At 52.4% G+C, this 21867-nt stretch overlaps 1 protein-coding gene across 2 annotated transcripts; it reads right to left on the bottom strand.

Annotated features, from left to right (window-relative positions):
- Window positions 1–50: 50 nt before the first annotated feature.
- RUVBL2 (RuvB like AAA ATPase 2) lies at window positions 51–21611 on the bottom strand. Of its 2 annotated transcripts, none has more exons than XM_033223957.1 (15): window positions 21485–21611; window positions 15759–15813; window positions 12404–12459; window positions 11335–11476; window positions 8631–8760; window positions 8410–8476; window positions 6099–6205; window positions 5915–6008; window positions 5370–5493; window positions 4898–4992; window positions 4681–4799; window positions 1368–1487; window positions 821–950; window positions 285–399; window positions 51–157 (listed from the first exon to the last, which is right to left on the bottom strand). In XM_033223957.1, exons 4-15 carry the CDS (start codon window positions 11462–11464, stop codon window positions 132–134), a joined length of 1257 nt encoding a protein of 418 aa, XP_033079848.1. In that variant the 5' UTR covers window positions 11465–11476; window positions 12404–12459; window positions 15759–15813; window positions 21485–21611; the 3' UTR covers window positions 51–131. The 2 variants fall into 2 exon arrangements, with proteins under 2 accessions (XP_033079848.1, XP_033079847.1); XM_033223956.1 differs by having other exon boundaries at window positions 21410–21547.
- Window positions 21612–21867: the final 256 nt, after the last annotated feature.

Genomic DNA, 21867 nt, shown 5'->3' with positions numbered 1-21867 from the left:
GGGGTGTCTTTCTGTGGGCTCAGGGCAACCACACACACACAGGGTGGGTCCAGCTTCAAACCATTTTATACAAAGTCACAGTGTCAGAACTCTGGTAGAAAACAGGGTGGGGACAGGGGATGACATCCAGCTCAGGAGGTGTCCATGGTCTCGCCTTCTGTGGGGAGAAGGAAGGCCACAGGGTCAGTGTGGCCCAGGGGCAGGACCTGAGCCTTCTAGGCCGAGCTCCCTCTTCCTCCCTGAGGTTGGCTCTGGCAGTACAAGTGCAGGGTAGGGATTCTTACTGAGTTCATTGAAGAGGAAGGCGTCCTGGTACTCCTTCATGTACTGCGTGGAGCGGGACTCGTCCAGGAAGAGTGAGTAGACCCGCTTGATGTCATCCACCTGCACTTCCGTACCCTGGAGGGGGAGGGCAGGTCCTGAGTTGGGCCCCTCTCCGTGAGACTCACGGCACAGACCCCAGCATATGCCACCTCCATGCTCTAGGCAGCAGAGGGTGGCATGTGAGGGGAGGGCATTCTGGGCCAGATCGCCTGGGTCCAAATCCTGCCTGGCCATCTCCTGGTTGTGGGCACAGTCTCTTCATTCCTGTTTCTTTATCTGTAAGGTGGACCTAACAGCATCTACTTACAGTCAACAGAGATTTACTGAGCACCTACTGGAGGCCAGGTGGGGAGATACAGAAGACAACCTGAGGGATGAAAATTCACTGCCTCTGAAAATGTACATCCTAGGTTGAAATCGGAACCCTGGCAGCCCCTGAAGTAGTGCGTCACTCACTGCCGCCATCTGGCCCTGCTGGCTAATTCGGCCGGCTGACCTTGCGTTTCCGGCACACCAGGCTTGCAGCCGTGATGAGCTGGATGGCGTAGCGCAGTGACGTCTCCAGCCCGATGCGGGTCAGCACTGTGTAGGCGTCCTCACTCATCTCCACATCTTCCTCCTCGCACCTGCAAGCAGTGGGGGACGGGGGTGGCTCAGCCAGGGCCCAGCCTCTGACTGTAGCAAAAGTGGCCACAGCAACCCTCTGGCCCTTCCCCACTGGGAATATGTGGCACCTGCATCTTAGAACCATAGAATGCTGAGGCTAGAAGAGCCACGGAGACAGGGGCTGGGCTGGACCTAAAACCTAGGCCTCCTGACCACCCCCAGGGCGCTGGCCCCCACACCAGTCACGGGTACCTTGCCTCCCTTTCCCACCATGGCTCCTGCTTCCGGATCGGCGGCCACTGTCTGGGTGCCAGATCAGCCCTCTCTCTTGCAGGCCCAGCCACCATGCCAGTCCGCCAGACCTCAGTGTCGGCATTTGTCAAACAGGGTAGACCCCAGCCCCGCCTCTCAGGCGCACGGCCTGGTCCTGCACGCACCGGATGCGGAGGATCTGCTTCGTGTCTTTCTCGCTGTAGGGGGTGGTGGAGACGATAAGCAGCCGGTCCAGCAGGTCTATGGGGATGCCGTGGGGGCTCTGGTAGCTGGTGCCCCGGATTCTGAGGAAGAGGGAGAAAGAGGGGGCTGTCGGGGGATGCTCCCTTTTCATTCCCTTTGCTGGGAACACTCCCACCTCCCATCACCACCCACTCACTGGGCCCAACACCACTTAACCTTTAGCTCATGTCTCCTGTCACATGATGACGTCACCCCCTGATGACGCAGCCTTCCACAACTGTGTCAGTCCCCCAAGGGCACCTTTCCGCAGAGCTGGGCTGCTTTAAGCTAGCTCTCTGCCTCCAGGATTACTGGATCAAGGTCCCACTCCCATGCTCAACACGAAGCTTCACAAAGGAGGGGACAACACCTGTCTTGTTCCCTGCTGCAGCGGGGCCAGCCCAGGGCCGGTGCCAGGGTATACAGTCAGTTCCCCTTATTCACCGCAGTGAGGTTCTAGAAAGTCACCGTGAACACTCCAATTAGCCGATCCTGAGCCACTGCTCCTAGTGGAATACAGGGTTAGGCTCTCTTGAGCCTCTACTCACGGTATTTTCGTCAATCAATATATATATAATCTGGGTCTATGTGTGTTTTCATTTGTGTGTTTCTGTTGTTTGTTTTTGAAGACGGAGTCTCGCTCTGTTGCGAGGCTGGAGTGCCGTGGTGTGACCTCGGCTCACTGCAACCCCCGCCTCCCGGGTTCAACCGATCCTCCTGCCTCAGCCTCCCAAGTAGCTGGGTCTACAGGCACATGCCACCATGCCCAGCTAATTTTTTCTATTTTTAATACAGACGGAGTTTCATCATGTTGGCTGGGATGGTCTCGCCATTCTCTTGACCTCGTGACCTGCCCACCTCAGCCTCCCACAGTGCTGGGATTACAGGACTGAGCCACCGCGCGGCCTCATTTATGTGTGTTTCTGTTTTCATGTGTTTATGTAATATCACTGTTTATTCTCTAACGTGGAGCTCATGTCAACAGCATTCTAACTTGGGCTCAGCGAAGCGTCTGTAACACGCTCTTTCCTCCGTCAGGCATCACAGCCTCCCTACACTTACAATACCAGACAGCACTTCAGCACTGTGCACAGGAGACATTTCAAACGGCAGGATCACCAACAAATGGCCCCAAAAAGTTTTTTTTTGAAAAAAGGCACAAAAACATGACAACACTTTGGGAGGCTGAGGCAGGCGGATTGCTTGAGCCCAGGAGTTTTAGGCCAACCTGGGCAACATGGCAAAACCCCATCTCTACAAAAAAAATACAAAAATAAAAAATAAAAAATAAAAAAATAAAATTAGGCCGGACGCAGTGGCTCACCCCTGTAATTCCAATGCTTTGGGAGGCCAAGGTGGGCAGATCATGAGGTCAGGAGTTCGAGACCAGCCTGGCCAATATGGTGAAACCCCGTCTCTACTAAAAATACCAAAATTAGCCAGGCATGGTTGGGGGTGTCTGTAATCCCAGCCACTCGGGAGGCTGAGGCAGGAGAACTGCTTGAACCCGGGAGGCAGAGCTTGCAGTGAGCCGAGATCGTGCTAATGCACTCCAGCCTGGCAAGAGAGTTAGACTCTGCCTCAAAATAAAAACAAAAATTAGCTAAGTATAGTGGTGCACGCCCATGGTCCCAGCTGATGAGGAGGCTGAGGCCAGAGGATTGATTGAGCCCCAGGGGTGGTGTGTGTGTGTGTGTGTGTGTGTGTGTATGTGTGTGTGGCAGGCACTGAGGCTGCAGTGAGCCATGATCGTGCCTCTGCACTGCAGCCTGGGCAACAGAGCAAGACCCTGTCTCAAAAAAGAAAAGTGAAAACGTAGCACTAAATAGAATACAACAAGGACACTTATTTACAGCATGAGCGCTAAAGGGAGCAGGCAGTGTTGCCTCGTTCACACTCAGCTAGGAAAGTGGGTGCCAGGTGACTTGAATTTGTGGTTGAAAGCAGGGCAGATATTTACTTGCGGATTACAAATAAATCTTAGCAAACGAGGAGATTCTCAGATACGGAGTCTACGAACCATCAGGGCTGCCCGTAGCTGCTGCCTCCCACAGGAGGTGCCCCTGGGCAGTCCCCAGGCCCTGACCTGCAGTTTCTGTGAAAACACCATCAGCCCTGGGGGTCTCTTCCAGTGTCCAGCCACCGAGAGACCAAATTCGGGCTCTGCCACTTTCTAGACTTGTGACCTGAGTAAGTCACTGGGCCTCACTGTCCTGCCCTGTAAAATGGGGCTGAGGTGATATTTACCTTCTGAGCTTCTTCTGCAGATCCAAGGAGTTAAAAGAGCCAAACACAGAGCCAGGCACAGCGGCCCACCATCCTCTGTAGGATGCCCGCTTTGTCCCTTTTGTGGTGCCCACCCCAACCGCCCAGTTTTAGCTGGGCCCACAGCTGCAGTGCTGCAGCTGACAGTCCCCAGCCTTCTTTGCCACCAGGTACAGCCCTGAGCCTGAGCAGTGCCGGGCAATGGGATGTGGGTACAAGGGTGGGGTGCAGCCTGTGGATCACAGCCTATGGGGGCTGTCTGCCTTCCACATCCCCCTGCTTCCTGTGGGCCAAAATGTGGCGAGGTGGAGAAGACAGCCAGCAGGCATGGTGGCGGGTGCCCATAATCCCAGCTACATAGGGTGCTGGCAACACCTGGGAGACCAGGTTCCCAGGCTTCAGCACAGCACAGTACCCTCTGTGTCACAGGAATCTGTCCCCGGCATCCTCAGACCAAACACAACACTAAGAGTTCCCCACGCACAGGGTGCTGGCAACACCTGGGAGATGAGGTTCCCAGGCTTCAGCAGAGCATGGTACCCTCTGTGTCATGGGACTCTGTCCCTGGCATCCTCAGGCCAAACACAACACTAAGAGTTCTGTGAATGAAGTTGTTGGGTCGAAGTAACTGAACAGTGGTAGTTTATGTCGTGTCTAACAGATGTCACTGTGCTGCCCTCAAGATCAGAAAACATCCCACAGCACGCCCGTGAGTGTCCTGCAGCACCCTGGGGCGCTTCCGCACGCACTTTCAAAACTGCAGCCTTGGGGGCCCAAGGAGTAGCAAGACAGAAAGGCAGCAAGAACACAGTCTCGGGCTTCCTCGGGAGCACAGCTGCCTCCCACCCACCTTTTGCGAGGGAAGAGCGCACACCGCAGTCACCAGTCCCTCCCTGACCAGGTGTCAACACAGGCTCCCTGTGGACCCTCTGACCACATCCACTGCCCGGAGCATCCCGTTTTCCCCAGAGGCCCCTGTAGCTGGCTCACCGCGTGATGCCACGGTTGGTGGCCATGATCAGGACGGGCGCCATGTCACTCTCCAGGGCCCGGTTGAGGAAGGAAAAGCTCTCGATGTCCAGCATATGGACCTCATCGATGAACAGCACCTGGGATTGGGGTGTGTGTGAGAGTCGCCACCCATGTCCCCGCTTCCCCAGCCCACCCCCATCCCGCCACCTGCTCCGGCCACGTCCCGGGTCCTCACTCCAGGGATGATCTCTGCCTTGCCCTCCTCACGCCACTCTGCCACCTTGGCATTGATCTGCTCGCGGACTTCTGACTTGATCTCCCCTGTGTCACCTACGTGAGGCATAGGTTACATCAGGGAAGTCAGAGAGGAGGTGGGTTCCAGGGCCACAGTGTGACTAAGACAGAGAAGGATGATGCAGGGGTGGAGAAAGGGGAGCGAAACAAGGAGGGACGAGGAGAATGAAACATCCCCAGAGAGGAGGAACAGAGGCAGAGAACACAGGATGGGGAGAGGGCAGGGCGACACCCCCATCACAGCACCAGCAGCGGGGGACGAAGTGGACTTGCAGGTGGAGAACAGAGGCAGCCACGGGCCAGAGTTACAGGAAAGGGTGCGGAGCAAGTGGGCCACACTCGGAGCTCAGGAACAGAGGGGCCCCGAAGGAGGCTGCCAGGCCTGGGGCAGGGCAGGGCAGGAGGGGCCTCACCTGAGAAGAGCGCCAGGAAGCCCTGGGTGCGGGAGTTGATGACGTCGATCTCGTGCAGGGACACGGTGTGCACCACCTCCTTGCGTTTCTGGAGCTCCCCATCCGGGCACTGAACAAACTTGGTCTATGGGGCGGGGGTGGGAGAAGAAGGGAGAAGACAGGGCAGGGAAGGGTATGAAGGGGGCCCCTAAAGGCCTCTGTCTGGGGGAGATTGGAGCTCCAGGAAATGGAGCTGGGAGGCTAAATGGGGTCATCCGGAAACCCCAGGCCCAGGAGGTAGTCAGGACTAGGGGTGTTCCAGAGAGCTAAGGGTCATGGGGGCTCCTGGAGGACCTCAGAAGCCACAGGCCACATGTGGTGATGTGAAGCTACAGTGCCAGGCTGAGGGGCCCAGCTGTCCTAGGGTTACAGGGAAGACCCAGGAGTACCAGGACAAAAAGTCAGAGTGACAGGAAGATCCAGACCCCATGGGTCACGGGGGTGATGGAGGAGGTGAAAACACCCCAGTGCTGGGGGTGAGGGGATCGCAGGAGTCCCGGCCGCACCTGGGAGCCCATAGCGTCGTAGTCGCGGGCGCGTGTGAAGGAGCGGCCCAGCTTGGAGATCTTGCCTGTCGCCTTGTCAATGGTGATCACGTCCCTACAGAGGGATAGGGGGTGGAGTAAGGAAAGGAATGGGCCCAAGCTTGCCCATTCCCCTGGCTGCCTGGCATGGCCCCTGACTGCTCACCCGGCCTGGACCTTGTCCTTGGTCAGGGACTCAATCATCTTGGTGCCCAGGTCGTAGATGGTCTCCATCTCTGTGGTCTTGAGGGTCAGTTTGCCCACCTTGGAGCCCTGAGAGTGGGGACAAGCCAGGGAAGGGGATCAGAGAGGGCCCTGCTGTTGCCCCAGTGCCCCCAGTGTCCCCAGTGTTGATAAGCTTCTGGCTGTGCTCTGGCCTCTGCTTACACAGCTTCAAAATGGGCACGACACAAGGAAGCTCTTTGGGGAAGAGATATGGTGTGCTCACCAGCCTGACGTGGTGATGGCTCCGCGGGTGAACATGTATGTCCCAATCGACCATACTGGACACTTGCAATGTGTGCAGCTTTCTGTATGTCAATTAAAACTCAATAAAGCTCTTTTTTTTTTTTTTTTTTGAGATGGTGTCTTGCTGTCACCCAGGCTGTAGTGCAATGGTGCAATCTCGGCTCACTCCAACCTCCACCTCCCAGGTTCAAGCAGTTCTCCTGCCTCAGCCTCCCAAGTAGCTGGGATTACAGATGTGTGCCACCATGCCCAGCTAATTGTTTTGTATTTTTATTATTTTTAATGTTTTTTGAGACGGAGTTTCACTCTTGTTGCCCAGGCTGGAGTGTGATGGTGCGATCTCGGCTCACTGCAACCTCTGCCTCCTGGATTCAAGCAATTCTTCTGCCTTAGCCACCTGAGTAGCTGGGATTACAGGCGCCTACCACCATGCCCAGCTAATTTTTTGTATTTTTAATAGAGACAAGGTTTCACCATGTTGGTCAGGCTGGTCTTGAACTCCTGACCTCAGGTGATCCACCCACCTCAGCCTCCAAAGTGCTGGGATTACAGGCGTGAGCCACCGCGCCTGGCCATTTTGTATTTTTAGTAGAAAAGGGGTTTCACCATGTTGGCCAAGCTGGTTTTGAACTCCTGACTTCAAGTGATCCACCCACCTCAGCCTCCCAAAGTGCTGGGATTACAGTCGTGAGCCACCACACCCAGCCAAAACTCAATAAAACTCTTAATAAAAATAGTAAACAAAAAACATGCCTAAAAAATAAAGTCTATTGGCCAGGTGCGGTGGTTCACACCTGTAATCCCAGCACTTTGGAAGGCCGAGGCGGGTGGATCACGAGGTCAGGAGATCGAGACCATCCTGGCTAACACGGTGAAACCCCGTCTCTACTAAAAAAACCAAAAAATTAGCCAGGCATGGTGGCGGGCACCTGTAATCTGCCCAGCTACTCGGGAGGCTGAGGCGGGAGAGTGGCATGAACCCAGAAGGCAGAGCTTGCAGTGAGCCAAGATCGCGCCACTGCACTCCAGCCTGGGCAACAGAGTGAGATGCCGTCTCAAAATAAATAAATAATAAAGTCTATTATAAACAACATGGCCCAAGGTCTCGCAAAATTGCCAAAGGCCACACTTTGACATTCCTATTTTATACCCAAATAAAAGGTGTTTTTGTTGATCGCGAAATCAGAAAACACAGCTATACAAAAAGGAGAAAACAGAAATTGAAAAAACAAAGAAAAGAAAAGAAAAAGGCCAGGTACGATGGTTCACGCCTGTAATCCCAGCACTTTGGGAGGCCGAGGTGGGCAGATCACGAGGTCAGGAGTTCGAGACCAGCCTGGCCAACATGGTGAAACCCATCTCTACTAAAAATATAAAAATTGGCTAGGCCTGGTGGTGCACACCTGTAATCCCAGCTACTCGGGAGGCTGAGGCAGGAGAATCACTTGAACCCGGGAGGCAGAGGATGCAGTGAGCTGAGATCACACCACTGCACTCCAGCCTGGGGGACACAGAGAGAGACTTGTCTCGGGGATAAAAAAAAAAAAAAAAAGAGCAAATCACTTGTATCACGTAAGCTGGACAGGACATGCCTTTTGGCCACAGAATGGGTTTTGAAGTCTGTTGAGAATTCACTAACAGATCTCTCTCGTTATTTCACTACCTCAGTTTCTATTGCTTATAATGTCCCTCATGAGGGGATAAGTCACTGTCAAGTTAACTGACCTCCTACTGTAGGTCAGTTTATTTATACCCAAATAGAAGTTGTTTTTGTTGATCGCAAAATCAGAAAACACAGCTATGCAAAAAGGAAAAAACAGAAATTGAAAAAAAAAAAAAAAGAAAAAGGCCAGGTATGGTGGTTCATGCCTATAATCCAGCACTTTGGGTTCTAGTCTGCAGCTAGAACATTCCATGGGATTCTGACCTCAGTGCACACCTGACATCTACTGTCTCCAACCCTGGCGCTGGAGGTGGCCTCAGCAGGGTACAGACTCACGCAGACTCACCGTTCCTGTTGCCGGTCGATCAATCTGGATCTCCACCACCTCGCCTTCGATGATCTCCGTCTCCTCCCTAGCCAGAGAGCAGATCTGAGGAGACAGCCTGACACCTGTGCCCTCGGGAATCACAACCTTCCCAAAGCTCCGGGACAAAGGACAAGCCGCCCGGGGCGTGGAGTTGCTCCCAGGCTCTGGGGACTGGCACCCGCCTCGGGTCACCTGCTTACTTGATGCGAACGCCGATGGACCGCCGGAAGGCCTGCGTTAGCGCCTCAGTCTTGCTCATCTCCAGGGAGAAGATTTCACTGCCGGCAATGGCTGTGAATGGTGTGTCGGGACCCAGGGCCTGCGCCATGCCTGGGGAGGAGGCAGTCCGGGTAGGTGAAGGCGCTCTGGCCCTAGGTCCCCGACACCTGCTCTGTGGCAAATTAGCTCTTCTCCCACCCCAGGAAAGAGGGTTCAGTGCCATCCTACATGTAAGGACTTGGCTCTGAGCTGAGCAGAGCCCTGGGGAGCGGGAACTGGAGAGAGGGGTTCAGCCACGAGGCAGACAGTGAAAGAGAAGCCAGGGAGGGCAGGTTGCTCTGGCAGGCTTGGCTTAGAATCCCACATTGCCCAGAGGGTACACCCTAGAACCTCGCCACATCTGTCTCCCAGCCTCTATGAGCTGTTTAGCCTCAGAGCTGGGCAATGGGGAGCAGGGACTAAGGCTAAGGGGCTGCCACAATAGTTACAAGTGATGAAGGCAGATTGCCTGGGTTCTGATCCCAGATCTGCCACTTAGTGCAGTCGGCACCGTGTGATCTGGACGGCTCCCCGAGCCTGTTTCCCCCTCGGTCTAATGGGGATGATAACAGAACAGGTGCCGGCATGGCATGACACCCTGCTTAGGAGCAACTATGGGCAGGCAGGCAGGCAGGCACTGGTGCTCAGTGGTAACATGATTGCACAGCCTGAAACCGGCACAGGGCAGGGCGCTCGACCGCCTGTGGCCTGGGGTGGCTGGCAGGAAGCAGGGCTGTCTCCAGCAACGGCTCTGAGCGCCAGACCTTTCCCTCCACCTTCCTGGCCACAAGGTTTGGCCCAATGTGGGGCATGCCCTTACAGACAGGCTGTTGCCACACCCTCCTGCCCAGTGTCAAGTGGTACCTCTTCTTGGTCCCCTTTGCGGATGCACAATGGCCGTCATCACAGAACTCAGCAAGTATCTGCTGAGGACTGAGTGGACGAGCATGGCCCATGCCACCTGGGGACACCAGGGGTCCTCTCTGCCTCCTTCACTAGACTAAAGAGCGTCCCCCCCAGGGCGAGGCCGGCCTCACCCCAGTGCTGCCCAGCACAGGGTTTGGCCTGCAGGAGGCTTTGCCTGGGAGACACAAGAAGAGGAAAGGCGAGGCCAGGCATGGTCACAACATGCCTAAAAAATAAAGTCTACAGGCTCACGCCTGTAATTCCAGCACTTTGGGAGGCCGAGGCAGGCGGGTGGATCACCTGAGGTCAGGAGTTCCGGACCAGCCTGGCCAACAGGGTGAAATCCCATTTCTACTAAAAATACAAAAATTAGTGGGTGTGGTGGCACACATCTGTAATCCCAGCTACTTGGAAGGCTGAGACAGGAGGATCACTTGAACCCGGGAGGCAGAGGTTGCAGTGAGTGAAGATCACACCACTGCACTCCAGCCTGAGCAACAGAGTGAAACTCTGTCTCAAAAAAAAAAAAAAGAAGAGGAAAGGAGAAAGGATGGAGGGAAGGAAGGCACTGTGTGTGCCACATTCTGGGCCTGGACATGCTGTCCCCAGTGTCCGCCCAGGAGCCTCCTGGCCATCCTACTAGGCTTAGCTCAGGTATCCACTTCTCTGGAAGCCTCCACCGACAAATGCCACCACATGTCCCGTTTTCCTACCAAGGTCAGGTGCCTCCTCTGTCACATGCTACCTCCGCTGTAACACGTCACCTTGGAAGGGATCATGTCCATGACCACCTCCTCCAGACCAGGAGCTCTTTGAAGTCAGGCCTTGGTCTAACTCATCTATGGGTCCCCAGTGTCCAGTCCAAGGCCTGGCACCCCAACAGGCACTGCTTTATCTTCACTGAAGACCTGCCTGTTATTCTGATTCTTCCTGCCTGGCCCCATCCTCAGCACAGAGGTGGGAGTGAGTGGGAAGAGCAGTGGGTTAGGAAAAGCTTCAGTGGGGCAGAGATGCTGAAGTAGGGTTTTGAAGGATAAATAGGAGTTCAACAAGGAAGAAGAAGAACAGCTGGGAGTGAAAAAATCATAAAGCACTAGTGGACTGCAACAGAGATGCTGGGTGACTCCTCAATACCCACCTTCCCCTTCTTCCTTAGTTCCAGAACCCTCATTTTCTTTCCTGTTTTCTTTTTTAACATTTTTTATTTTTACAACCTGTTGTCCAACAGAAGAATCTTCATTTTCTTAAGGCAAAAATGGTCCAAATTATGAAATTTTAAAAAACATTTAATGTCCCAGCCTCCCCAAAAACAGAGTGTGATCATATGATTAAATTCTAGTCAATGAGATATAAGCAGAAGCATGGAGGATTTCCAAGATGACTGCTTAAAGGAAGCCAACTCGAGGGGGTTCACTGTCATGCTAACTCTTTTCTTCCTGCTGCCTGGATTATGAATGGGAAGGCTGGAGCTCCGGCAGCCCTCTTGGAACATGACGTCCTCTTGACACTGGAACCAAGTGCAGAGGATGATGAGGCAGGAAGATGGAAGACTTCCTGGAACTACTTAATAAGCCCCAATTGGCCTACCTCTAGATTCTTCCACAGCCGAGAATGAATTGAGTGTTTAAGCCACCGTCACTTTGGGTCATCGGTTAAATGTGGCTGATCCTGACCCTGACCCACATAGGAGGAGTTATTTACCAGGGACTAGGAGAGTTCCTGCCCTGGGAGGTTTCTTACCCATGGCGATGGCCGTCTTCCCCGTCCCTGGCTGGCCAGCAATAAGGACTGCCCGCCCGGCAATCTTCCCCTCCCGGATCATCTCCAGCACCACTCCAGCTGCCCGCCGTGCCGCCAGCTGACCCACCATGCCCTGCGAAGCCTGTGGGTGGGAGGCAGCACATGAGGTGATTTCCTACGGGGCTACCACTGCATTTCTACCACATCCTGGCTAGTGAGATGGAAGCACATATTACTAGCAGGACTTCTGGGAAAAGCCAAAAAAGCTTTCTCCGTTTTTTTTGCGACAAGATCTCACTCTGTCACCCAGGCTGAAGTACAGTGGTACAATCATGGCTCACTGTAGCCTTGACTTCTAGGGATCAAGAGATCCTTCCACCTCAGCCTCTTGAGTAACTGGGACCACAAATGTGCGCCACCATGTCCAGCTAATTTTTAAAATTTTTTGCAGAGATGGGGTCTCATTATGTTACCCAGACTGGCCTCAAGCTCTTAGGCTCAAGCAATCTTCCCACCTTAGCCTCCCAAAGTGTTGGGATTACAAGCATGAGCCATTGCACCCAGCCAATTTTTTTTTTAAGGTGGCAAAGCAATTGCTACCCAATTCCAATTCTTTTTTTTTTTTTTTTTTTGAGCTGTCACCCAGGCTGGAGTGCAGTGGCACAATCTCAGCTCACTGCAACCTCCACCTCCCAGGTTCAAGCGATTCTCCTGCCTCAGCCTCTTGAGTAGCTGGGATTACAGGCATGCACCACCACGTCCGGCTAATTTTTGTATTTTTTGTAGAGATGGAGTTTCACCATGTTGGCCAGGCTGGTCTTGAACTCTGACCTCAGGTGATCCACCCACCTGGACCTCCCAAAGTGCTGGGATTACACGCATAAGCCACCACACCCGGCCTAACCAATTCTTTAGTACCAAGAAAACCCACGTGTGGCTGAAGTTTATGGATATGTAGCCAAAGGTCCAGAAGACCGTAATGTAGTCCCCACACTCCCCAGGGCCCTGGGTACCCACCACCCAAGACCTTCATGGAGAGGCCCTCACACCCCAGCCTCCTCTGCTCTACCTGCCGAGGCTCCAAAGCATCGTCCAGCCCCAGTCCCCGAATGTGGGAGTGGGCACCTATATGAAGGGAAAGAACAAAGACTCAGTTACTAGCCAGCTTGCTGCACGTGTGGCCTGACCCCTCTGAGCCCTGGTTTCCTTCTTTGTCAAAGGGGTGGGTGGGAGTAGGGAGTAGGGGGTTGGGGGAATGAAGGGGCACAGGGGAAGGATATCCCAAATTGGCACCTCCCTAGCAAGATGGCTGAAGGTGGTAAATACTCAATGAACTGGAGCTGCTCTGAGGATGCATCCTAGTTAAATGAAAGTCAATGAGACCTGATTAAGCACATAATCGTACTAAGAACTAACCACAAGGGCTAACGATCACAATTACTTCGTGTTTATGGCTTACACAGCACCCACATGTTCTCAGTTTATTCCATATGACCCTGCAAAAAAAAGAGCCCTGGCCGGGGCCGGGTGCGGTGGCTCATGCCTGTAATCCCAGCACTTTGGGAGGCCAAGGCAGGCGGATCACTGGAGGTCAGGAGTTCGAGACCAGCCTGGCCAACATGGTGAAACCCCGTCTCTCTTAAAAATACAAAAATTAGTCAGGCGTGGTGGCAGATGACTATAATCCCAGCTTCTCAGGAGGCTGAGGCAGGAGAATTGCTTGAACCTGGGAGGCGGAGGTTGCAGTGAGCCGAGATTGTACCACTGCACTCCAGCCTGGGCGACAGAGCAAGCCCTGTCTCAATAAAACAAAATAAAATGAAACAAGAGTCCTGGCTGCTATCACCCTGAAAACACTTCTGGGTATCAAAATGGCGAGAGTCCCAGGACCTATTGATATGAATGGGGAGGGAGCTCACAGAGGTTAGGTCCCAAGCCCCAGCCACACAGCCAGCGAGAGGGGAAGATGGGATGCCAATGCTTTACATTAGCTAAGGGTTAAGCAAACCTCAGCCTGTAGATCAGCCACCTATTTTTGCAAGCACAATTTTATTGGAGCTGGGCGTGGTGGCTCATGGCTATAATTCCAGCACTTTGGGAGGCAGAGGCAAGCAGATCACCTGAAGTCAGGAGTTTGAGACTAGCCTGGTCAACATGGTGAAACTCCATCTCTACTAAAAAATACAAAAATTAGCCTGGCATGGTGGCATGCACCTGTAGTCTCAGATACTTGAGAGGCTGAGGCACTAGAGTCGCTTAAACCTGGGAGGTGGAGGTTGCAGTGAGCTGAGATCGTCCCACTGCACTCCAGCCTGGGCAACACAGTGAGACTCCATCTCAAAAAACAAAACAAAACAAAAAAAACCCAACCAAAAAATCTTTGTGTTGGAACACTGCCATGCCAGTTCATTTACATACTGTCTGGGGCTGCCTTCGCACTGCAAGAGGAGAGTTGAGTAGTTTCAACGAGGAAAGATTTACCATCTGACACTTTAAGAAAGATTTGCTGACACCAGTGCTTGACTATGAGCACCCCAAGGGTGGCTCCTGGGTGCAGTTAGTCTCTACTGGGTCCTCAGCTCCCAAGTAGTGCTTGGCTGTTCATCTTTTCTTTTTTTTTAATTTTTTAAAAATTTTTATTGTTTTTTTTTGAGAGAGGGTCTCACTTTGTCACCCAGGCTGCAATGCGGTGGTACAGTCACATCTCACCACAGCCTGAACCTCCTTGGTTCAAGCAGTTCTCCCAAGTAGCTGGGACTCAGGCATGCACCACCACTGTCTGCTAATTTTTTCATTTTATTTTATTATTTTTTTTAGAGACAGGGTCATGTGACTATGTGACTCAGGCTGGTCTTGAACTCCTGATTCAAGCAGTCCTCCTGCCTCCGCCTCTCAAAGTGTTTGGATTACAGGCGTGACCCATCGTGCCCGGCCATACTTGGCACTTTTTGTTTGTTTTTGAGATGGAGTCTCACTTTGTCACCTAAGCTGGAGCGCAGTGGCATGATATTGGCTCACTGCAACCTCTGCCTCCCAGGTTCAAGCCATCCTCCCTAGTAGCTGGGATTACAGGCATGCACCACCATGCCTGGCTAAGTTTTGTATTTTTAGTAGAGACGGGATTTCACCATGTTGGCCAGGCTGGTCTCAAACTCCTGACTTCAGGTGATCCACCCGCCTTGGCCTCCCAAAGTGCTGGGATTACAGGTATGAGACATTTAACCTAGCCTCAGCACTTTTATTTATTTATTTATTTAGAGACAGTTTCACTCTTGTCACCCAGGCTGGAATGCAATGGCAATGATCTTGGCTCACTGCAACCTCCGCCTCCCGGTTCAAGGGGTTATCCTACCTCAGCCTCTGAGCAGCTGGGATTACAGGTGTGTGCCACCACGCCCAGCAAATGTTCATATTTTTAGTATAGACGAGGTTTCACCATGTTGGCCAGGCTGGTCTCAAACTCCTGACCTCAGGTGATCCACTGGTCTCGGCCTCCCAAAGTGCTGGAATTACAGGCGTGAGCCACTGTGCTCAGCACCCTGGTACTTTAAATAGATGAAACAGTGTTGGCACACAGCCCCGAAGTATTTTATATCAACTACTTTATTGAATCTTACATTAACTGATGAGGTGAACTGTCTTGCAGATTAGGAAACTGAGGCACAGAGAGGAACTAGTCCTTGGCCACATGGTGGAAAAGTGGCAGAGCTAAGCTTCAGGAATCCAGCACTGGGCTTCTAAAACCCATGTTCACAGCCAGGAGCCCTTACTGCCTTGCTCGGAGGCCCTGAATGAGTGAGTCTGCTGCATGAATGAATGCCGTCTCTTTTCTGCCGGTAAAGCCCTTTGTGAGAGCGCACCCTGCTGGCCTCACTGCACCTCAGCTTCCTGCTCTGTGAGCTGGGGCCAGTGATTTCGCTGTTCTGAAAATTCAGTTCCGTCAGCTAACAGTTGTAATATGCACCTCATGGGGTTACTGCAAGGGTTCCACGGGACGCAAACTCGTGCATTCAATGGTTATCTCTTGATCATCTGCTCTGTCAGGTCCTGTGCTACGGACACAGCTAGGAATGAGACAGACCCGGTCCCTGCCCTCAGGGAACTCACCCCACAGTGTGTACTGGGTATACGAGGTCAAACCCAGTAAAGCACCCAGTAAATATCTATGACCTCCAGGCAAATACACCCGGGAACCCTATCAGGATAGCCAAGCTAGCAGCCTGGCCCCCACTGCATCATCTGACCCAACTCTGGAACTGAGGATCCTCCTCCCCCAGCAGACAGAGAGAGAGGGGGAACAGTAGTGGGGGGCAGTTGGTGTGCAGGCCACCTCCCTCTCCATCTTAGGGGTCCTCCATAGGTTTGCTCAATCAGGGCATATGGCAGGCAGGGCTTAGCTCCTATTCCTGACCCAACTCACTCACCGATTCGCTCAATCCTTGTCACGTCACGGATCTCCGGGACTTTGGTTGTGGCTGTCTGGGGGTGCAAGAAGATGTGTCAGAGGACTAGTGTGGTCCCAGCTTTCACCAACGACCCCTCTGTCCCTCCCATGAGATGGTCCTTTCCACTCCTTCCCCTCACAGGTAGGCGATGGGTCAGGTGCCAGTCACCCCCACCCCTCTTGCCTGTTACAGCCTAATGGCTGCTTGGTTGAGCCCCAGGAAGACAAGGACTGTCTGTCTCATCCACAGCTCGGTCCTCAGGGTCCAGCACGTATTTGGTTATTTGGTGAAAGAATTAAGTCCTCCCTCTTTTCTTTTCTTTCTTTATTTCTTTCTGTCTGTCTTTCTTTCTTTCTCTCTTTTTCTTTTTTTTTGAGACAAAGTCTCACTCTGTCACCCAGGCTGGAGTGCAGTGGCCCAATCTCGGCTCACTGCAACCTCCGCCTCCTGGGTTCAAGCAGTTCTCTGCCTCAGCCTCCTGAGTAGCTGGGATTACAGGTGTGTGTCAACACACCTGGCTGATTTTTGTATTTTTAGTAGAGATGGGTTTTTGCCATGTTGGCCAGGCTGGTCTCAAACTCCTAGCCTAAAGTGATATGCCAGCCTTGGCTTCCCAGAGGGCTGGGATTATGGGCATGAGCCACTATGCCTGTCCAAGTCCTCCCTATTTCTTTATTTTATTTTATTTTTTGAGATGGAGTCTGCTCTGTCACCCAGGTTGGAGTGCAGTGGCCCAATCTCAGCTCCCTGCAACCTCTGCCTCCTGGATTTAAGCGATTCTCCTGCCTCAGCCTCCTGAGTAGCTGGGCCTACAGGCACACACCACCACATCTGGCTAATTTTTCTTGTATTTTTAATAGAGATGGGGTTTTGCCACGTTGGCCAGGCTGGTCTCAAACTCCTGACCTCAAGTGATCTGCCCGCCACGTCCTCCCAAAGTGCTGGGATTACAGGTGTGAACCACCGTGCCCTGACAAGTCCTCCCCATTTCTAATAACTGTGAGCTCCATAAGGACAGACACCAATGAGGAGCAGGCATGAAGCTGGACATGGTCTGGCCCCTGCTAATTTCCCAGCATCTCTTGTACCAGGCGGCCCCAGTTCTCAACCACCAGGCCTTGCACATGCTGGCCTGAGTCTAGACTGCGCTCCCTGCTTTCTCGCTGAATTAGATCAAGTGCTGCCCCCTAGAGGAGGCCCTTTCTGACCACCACCCCTGCCACCCTAGTTTTAGGACCTCTAGACATTCAGACAGTTGAAAGTCCTCCCCGGGAGCCTAATCTCACATTCCTAAGGGAGATGGATGGATCAACATTCTCAGCTCCAGTGGACATGAGTCCCATGAAGGGCACAGCCTGTGTCTCTCTTGTTCACCTCGGGGACTCGATGTCTGTGGTTTGCATAAGTGATACTCTAAAGTGTTGAGCTCATTCAACAAGAATACACTGAGGCCTCCCATGTTGACAGTTCTCCAAAGAGAGAAGCCAGCTACCACGCCTTCTCACATGGGAGAGGGAGGTGAGTAAACACCACCTGGGACAATTCAGGAGCCCCTCTGGAGGTCCACACTAAACATGGACACTAGTATTCACAGCAGCCAAAAGGTAGAAACAACCCACATGTCCATCAGCTGATGAATGGTGAACTAAAACGTGGTCTATTTGTGCAACGGAATATTATTCAGTCATAAAAAGGAATGGAGTTCTTTTTCCTTGTTTTTGAGACAGAGTCTCACTCTGTCACCCAGGCTGGAGTGCAATGGCACAATCTTGGCTCACTACCACCTCCGCTTCCTAGGTTCAAGCGATTCTCCTGCCTCAGCCTCCCGAGTAGCTGGGATTACAGGCACCTGCCACCACACCTGGCTAATTTTTCTTTTTTTTTTTTTTGTATTTTTTAGTAGAGATGGGGTTTCACCATGTTGGCCAGCCTGGTCTTGATCTCCTGACTTCAGGAGATCCACCAGCCTTGGCGCCCCAACGTGTTGGGATTACATGTGTGAGTCACCATTCCTGGCCAGGAATGGAGTTCTAATACATGCTACAACGTGGATGAACTTTGAAAACGTTATGCTGACTGAAAGATGCCACACACAAAAGACACGTATTGTATGTGGCTACATGAAGTAGCCACAATAAGCAAATCCATATACAGAGAAAGACTAGTGGCTGCCTAGAACTGAAGAAGGGAGGTATGGGAGGATTAGCGGTGACAGGTAAGTAGCATGGCATTTCTTTTTGGCGTGATGACAATGTTCTAAAATTGACTGTGGAAATGGCTGCACAATTGTGAATATGCTAGAAAACACTGAGCTGTATACTTTAAATGGGTGAATTATGTAGTATGTGAATTCTATCTCAATAAAGCTATTAAGAAGAAAAACAACAGGCTGGGCGTAGTGGCTCCCACCTGTAATCCCAGCACTTTGGAAGGCTGAGGCAGGCAAATCACTTGAGGTCAGGGGTTCAAGACCAGCCTGGCCAACATGGTGAAACCCTGTCTCTACTAAAAATACAAAAATTAGGCCAGGCACGGTGGCTCACACCTGTAATTCTAGCACTTTGGGAGGTCAAGGCAGGTGGATCACTTGAGGTCAGGAGTTCGAGACCAGTCTGGGCAACATGGTGAAACCCAGTCTACACTAAAAATATAAAAAATTAGCCAGGCGTGGTGGCGGGTGCCTGTAATCCCAGCTACTTGGGAGGCTGAGGCAGGAGAATTGCTTGAACCCAGGAGGAGACAGTTGTAGTGAGCACAGATCGCACCACTACACTCCAGACTGGGCGACAGACAGAGCAAGACCCTATCACTAACACATGTGCACACACACACACACACACACAGATACAAAAATTAGCTGGGCGTGGTGCACCTGTAGTCCCAGCTACTCAGGAGGCTGAGGCAGGAGGATCATTTGAACCTGGGAGGCAGAGGCTGCAGGGAGCCAAGATCACACCACTGCACTACACCTGAGAGACAGAGTGAGACTCTGTCTTGAAAAAAAGCAAAACAAAAAAACAATCCTGGATGCTGGATCTTTGCACATCTGTTACATTATTTTCTGACACTTCGGAATGGTTCATAATTTCTTTCTTTTTTTTTTTTTTTTGAGATGGAGTCTCGCTCTGTCACCCAGGCTGGAGTGCAGTGGCCGGATCTCAGCTCACTGCAAGCTCTGCCTCCCGGGTTTACGCCATTCTCCTGCCTCAGCCTCCCGAGGAATAGTTCATAATTTCTAATGAGGAAAAGGAAGCCTAAGAAGCCAGCACGCTAACCTAGGCCACCTATCCCCAACTCTCCTTCTTTCCCACAGGTTTGTGTGTGTGTGTGTGTGTTTTTTTTTTTTTTTGAGACAAGATCTCATTCTGTCACCCAGGCTGGACTGCCGTGGCCTCCACCTCCCAGGCTCAAGCAATCCTCCCACCTCAGCCTCCCAAGGAGTTGGGACTACAGGTGAGTCCCACCACACTTGGCTAATTTTCTTTTTTCTTTCTTTTTTTTTTTTTTTGAGACAGAGCCTCACTTTGTCACCCAGGCTGGGTCGACCCAGTGGCACGATCTTGGCTCACTGCAACCCTTGCCTCCTGGGTTCAAGCAATTCTCCTGCCTCAGCCTCCAGAATAGCTGGGACTACAGGCATGTGCCACCACACCTGGCTAATTTTTTTTTGTATTTTTAGTAGAGATGGGGTTTCACCATATTGGCCAGGCTGCTCTCGAACTCTCGACCTCGTGACCTGCCCACCTCAGCCTTCCAAAGTGCTAAGATTACAGGTGTGAGCCACCATATCCGGCCTAATTTTCTTTTTTTTTTTGTAGAGACAAGGTTTCACTATGTTGCCACGGCTTGTCTTAAATTCCTGGGCTCAAGCAATCTTTCTACCTCGGCCTCCCAAAGTGTGGGATTACAGGCGTGAGCCACTGTGCCCAGCCCACAGGTCTTTCTTTTATTCTTCCACCGGAGAGGACATACAGTTATCTAGCCCAGAGGAAGCCTCCTCCCTCTGGAGCCAATCGTTTAGACTTTCTGGCCATCAATGGTCACAAGCTTTCCCTGTCACTGTGTGAACCTTCCCACCTACTGTCTCCTATAGAAAGCTGGAACGCAGGAACATAGGATATTACCCCCAGACTACAACCAGAAGACTAGGCATCCCCACCCAACAAAAAAGACATGAATCCAGGAATCCCAAATTTAGCTCTGTCAACATAAACAGGCCCCTTACCAAAGACTGTCTGCTACAGAGACTTTCTCTTTCACCGTAAGTCTCTCCAAAACCTTGCTGCCCGCTGGCCCCATGAAAACCAAGATCATTTCAAAACTTAGTACCCACCATCCCCTCATACTTCCAATACTTTCTCCACAGAAGTTCTGGTCATACCCTTTCTCTTCTACTTCCCTATCCACCTTCTCCTCCTCCTCACCCTGGTGACAGCAACAGACTCAAATCTCACCCCCAGCTACCAGCAACTTTCTCTCCTCCCTTCCGCCGTCTTGACTGGGCTCATCATGGAAACTGAGGCACCTGGAAGCCCAGCCCAGTCCCTAAGTTCAGGTCACATCACCTTTTTCTTTTTTTTGGAGACAGAGTCTCACTTTGTTGCCCAGGCTGGAGTGCAGTGGCGCGATCTGGGTTCACTGCAAGCTCCGCCTCCCGGGTTCACGCCATTCTCCTTCCTCAGCTTCCCAAGTAGCTGGGACTACAGGCGCCCGCCACCACGCCTGGCTGATCTTTTGTATTTTTAGCAGAGATAGGGTTTCACCGTGTTAGCCACGATGGTCTCGATCTCCTGACCTAGTCAGCCCACCTCGGCCTCCCAAAGTGCTGGGATTACAGGCTTGAGCCACCGCGCCCGGCCAAAATCATTTCTTTATTCAGGTATTTCTTGCGCAGGTGCCAGGCCGTTTCCTGGCCTCTACTTCATTCACGTGCATTCATTCATTCAAATATTCAAGTGATAATTTATTGAGCATTCACACCGAGACATAGCCCATGCGAAATACTGGAAATATGAAAATGGCCAAAACGGTCGCATGACAAGATCCCGATTTCTGGGTCCCTGATCTTTTAGTCCTCTCCACGAAGACTCTCTTGTTCCTCGACAATTTCTTCCCATTAAAGGCTCACTAGGCGACCTCGCGCTCTCAGACACACACAACAGGTACCCGCCTGTGCTTCCAGCTTGGAACTCAAGTGCCATTAGCACCACTAACAATCCAAGGCTCCCAAATGGCTCGAAGCGCAAGGTCCTACAATATTCCTCATCACACTGGCGCCAAGGACTGCGGAACCCGCCGTTGCGCCAAGAGGATTTTGAAAGTTGGAGTTCCCTATAGCATGATGGGGCAGACCTGAGATTCCGGGATCCCAGCCCCTTCTTTATTTCACTCCCTCAGACCCAGGAGCCCTGGTACCCAGCTCCCTCCTTCCCTCAGATCCAGAAAGTCCAGCCCCCATGTCTCCTTCTCCCCCAGATGTGGGAGGCTGAGCTTCCTCCTCCTTCAGACTCAGGAGTCTGGACCCCCATATCCCTCCTCCCTCAGACCCAGGAGTGAGGGCCTCCAGCGTCCTCCTCTCTCAAACTCGAGACTGCGAGCTCGCTCCTCACCCTCCACTCACCCACACTTACCACGGTTGCCATGATGCTCACCAACCGCCAGTGTCCTAGCGGAAACGGAAACGCGCGAGGAGCGAGATGTTCTACCTCCTCTAGGCTAGCTAGTTCTCCAAAGATCTCGATGGTTCCTCATAAATATGTAAATCCTGTGGGGGCGTGACGGGACTTTAGGTCCTGCCCTCCCACAGAGGCTGCGCTGGAAGACGGGTGTCCGGAACTCCTGGGTCCATTCCCAGTGCCTCCTGGCTCCTCCTCCTTTTGCTCAGCCCCACCACCGCCCCGCTCAGGCTGATTGCAAAATTCTTAGCTGTTCTTTGAGTAACCACACGTCCTCCACGCTCCTTTCCTCTTTATCCCACCCTCCTCCTCCCCCCAACTTTGAGGCCTCCAGCTTCATATTGACAGAGCTCAAGGCCAATCGTTTACGTAGAGCGCAGCGGCAAGCTCCGCCCCCCTGGAGCTCTCACGCC

Source organism: Trachypithecus francoisi, unplaced genomic scaffold (assembly GCF_009764315.1).
Source record: "Trachypithecus francoisi isolate TF-2019V2 unplaced genomic scaffold, Tfra_2.0 Lachesis_group12, whole genome shotgun sequence".
Lineage (NCBI taxonomy): Eukaryota > Metazoa > Chordata > Mammalia > Primates > Cercopithecidae > Trachypithecus > Trachypithecus francoisi.
The sequence above is the reverse complement of the archived record's forward strand: the minus strand, read 5'-3'. Positions and strand labels throughout refer to the sequence as shown.

What these genes read in the sequence shown, in the direction of transcription:
- RUVBL2 (XM_033223956.1), bottom strand. An exon ending in TCCATCGGCGTTCGCATCAA is followed by an intron (nt 8,477 to 8,630) that starts GTAAGCAGGTGA and finishes CTCTCTGGCTAG; the next exon opens with GGAGGAGACGGAGATCATCG. An exon ending in ATCGACCGGCAACAGGAACG is followed by an intron (nt 6,206 to 8,409) that starts GTGAGTCTGCGT and finishes CCCCACTCTCAG; the next exon opens with GGCTCCAAGGTGGGCAAACT.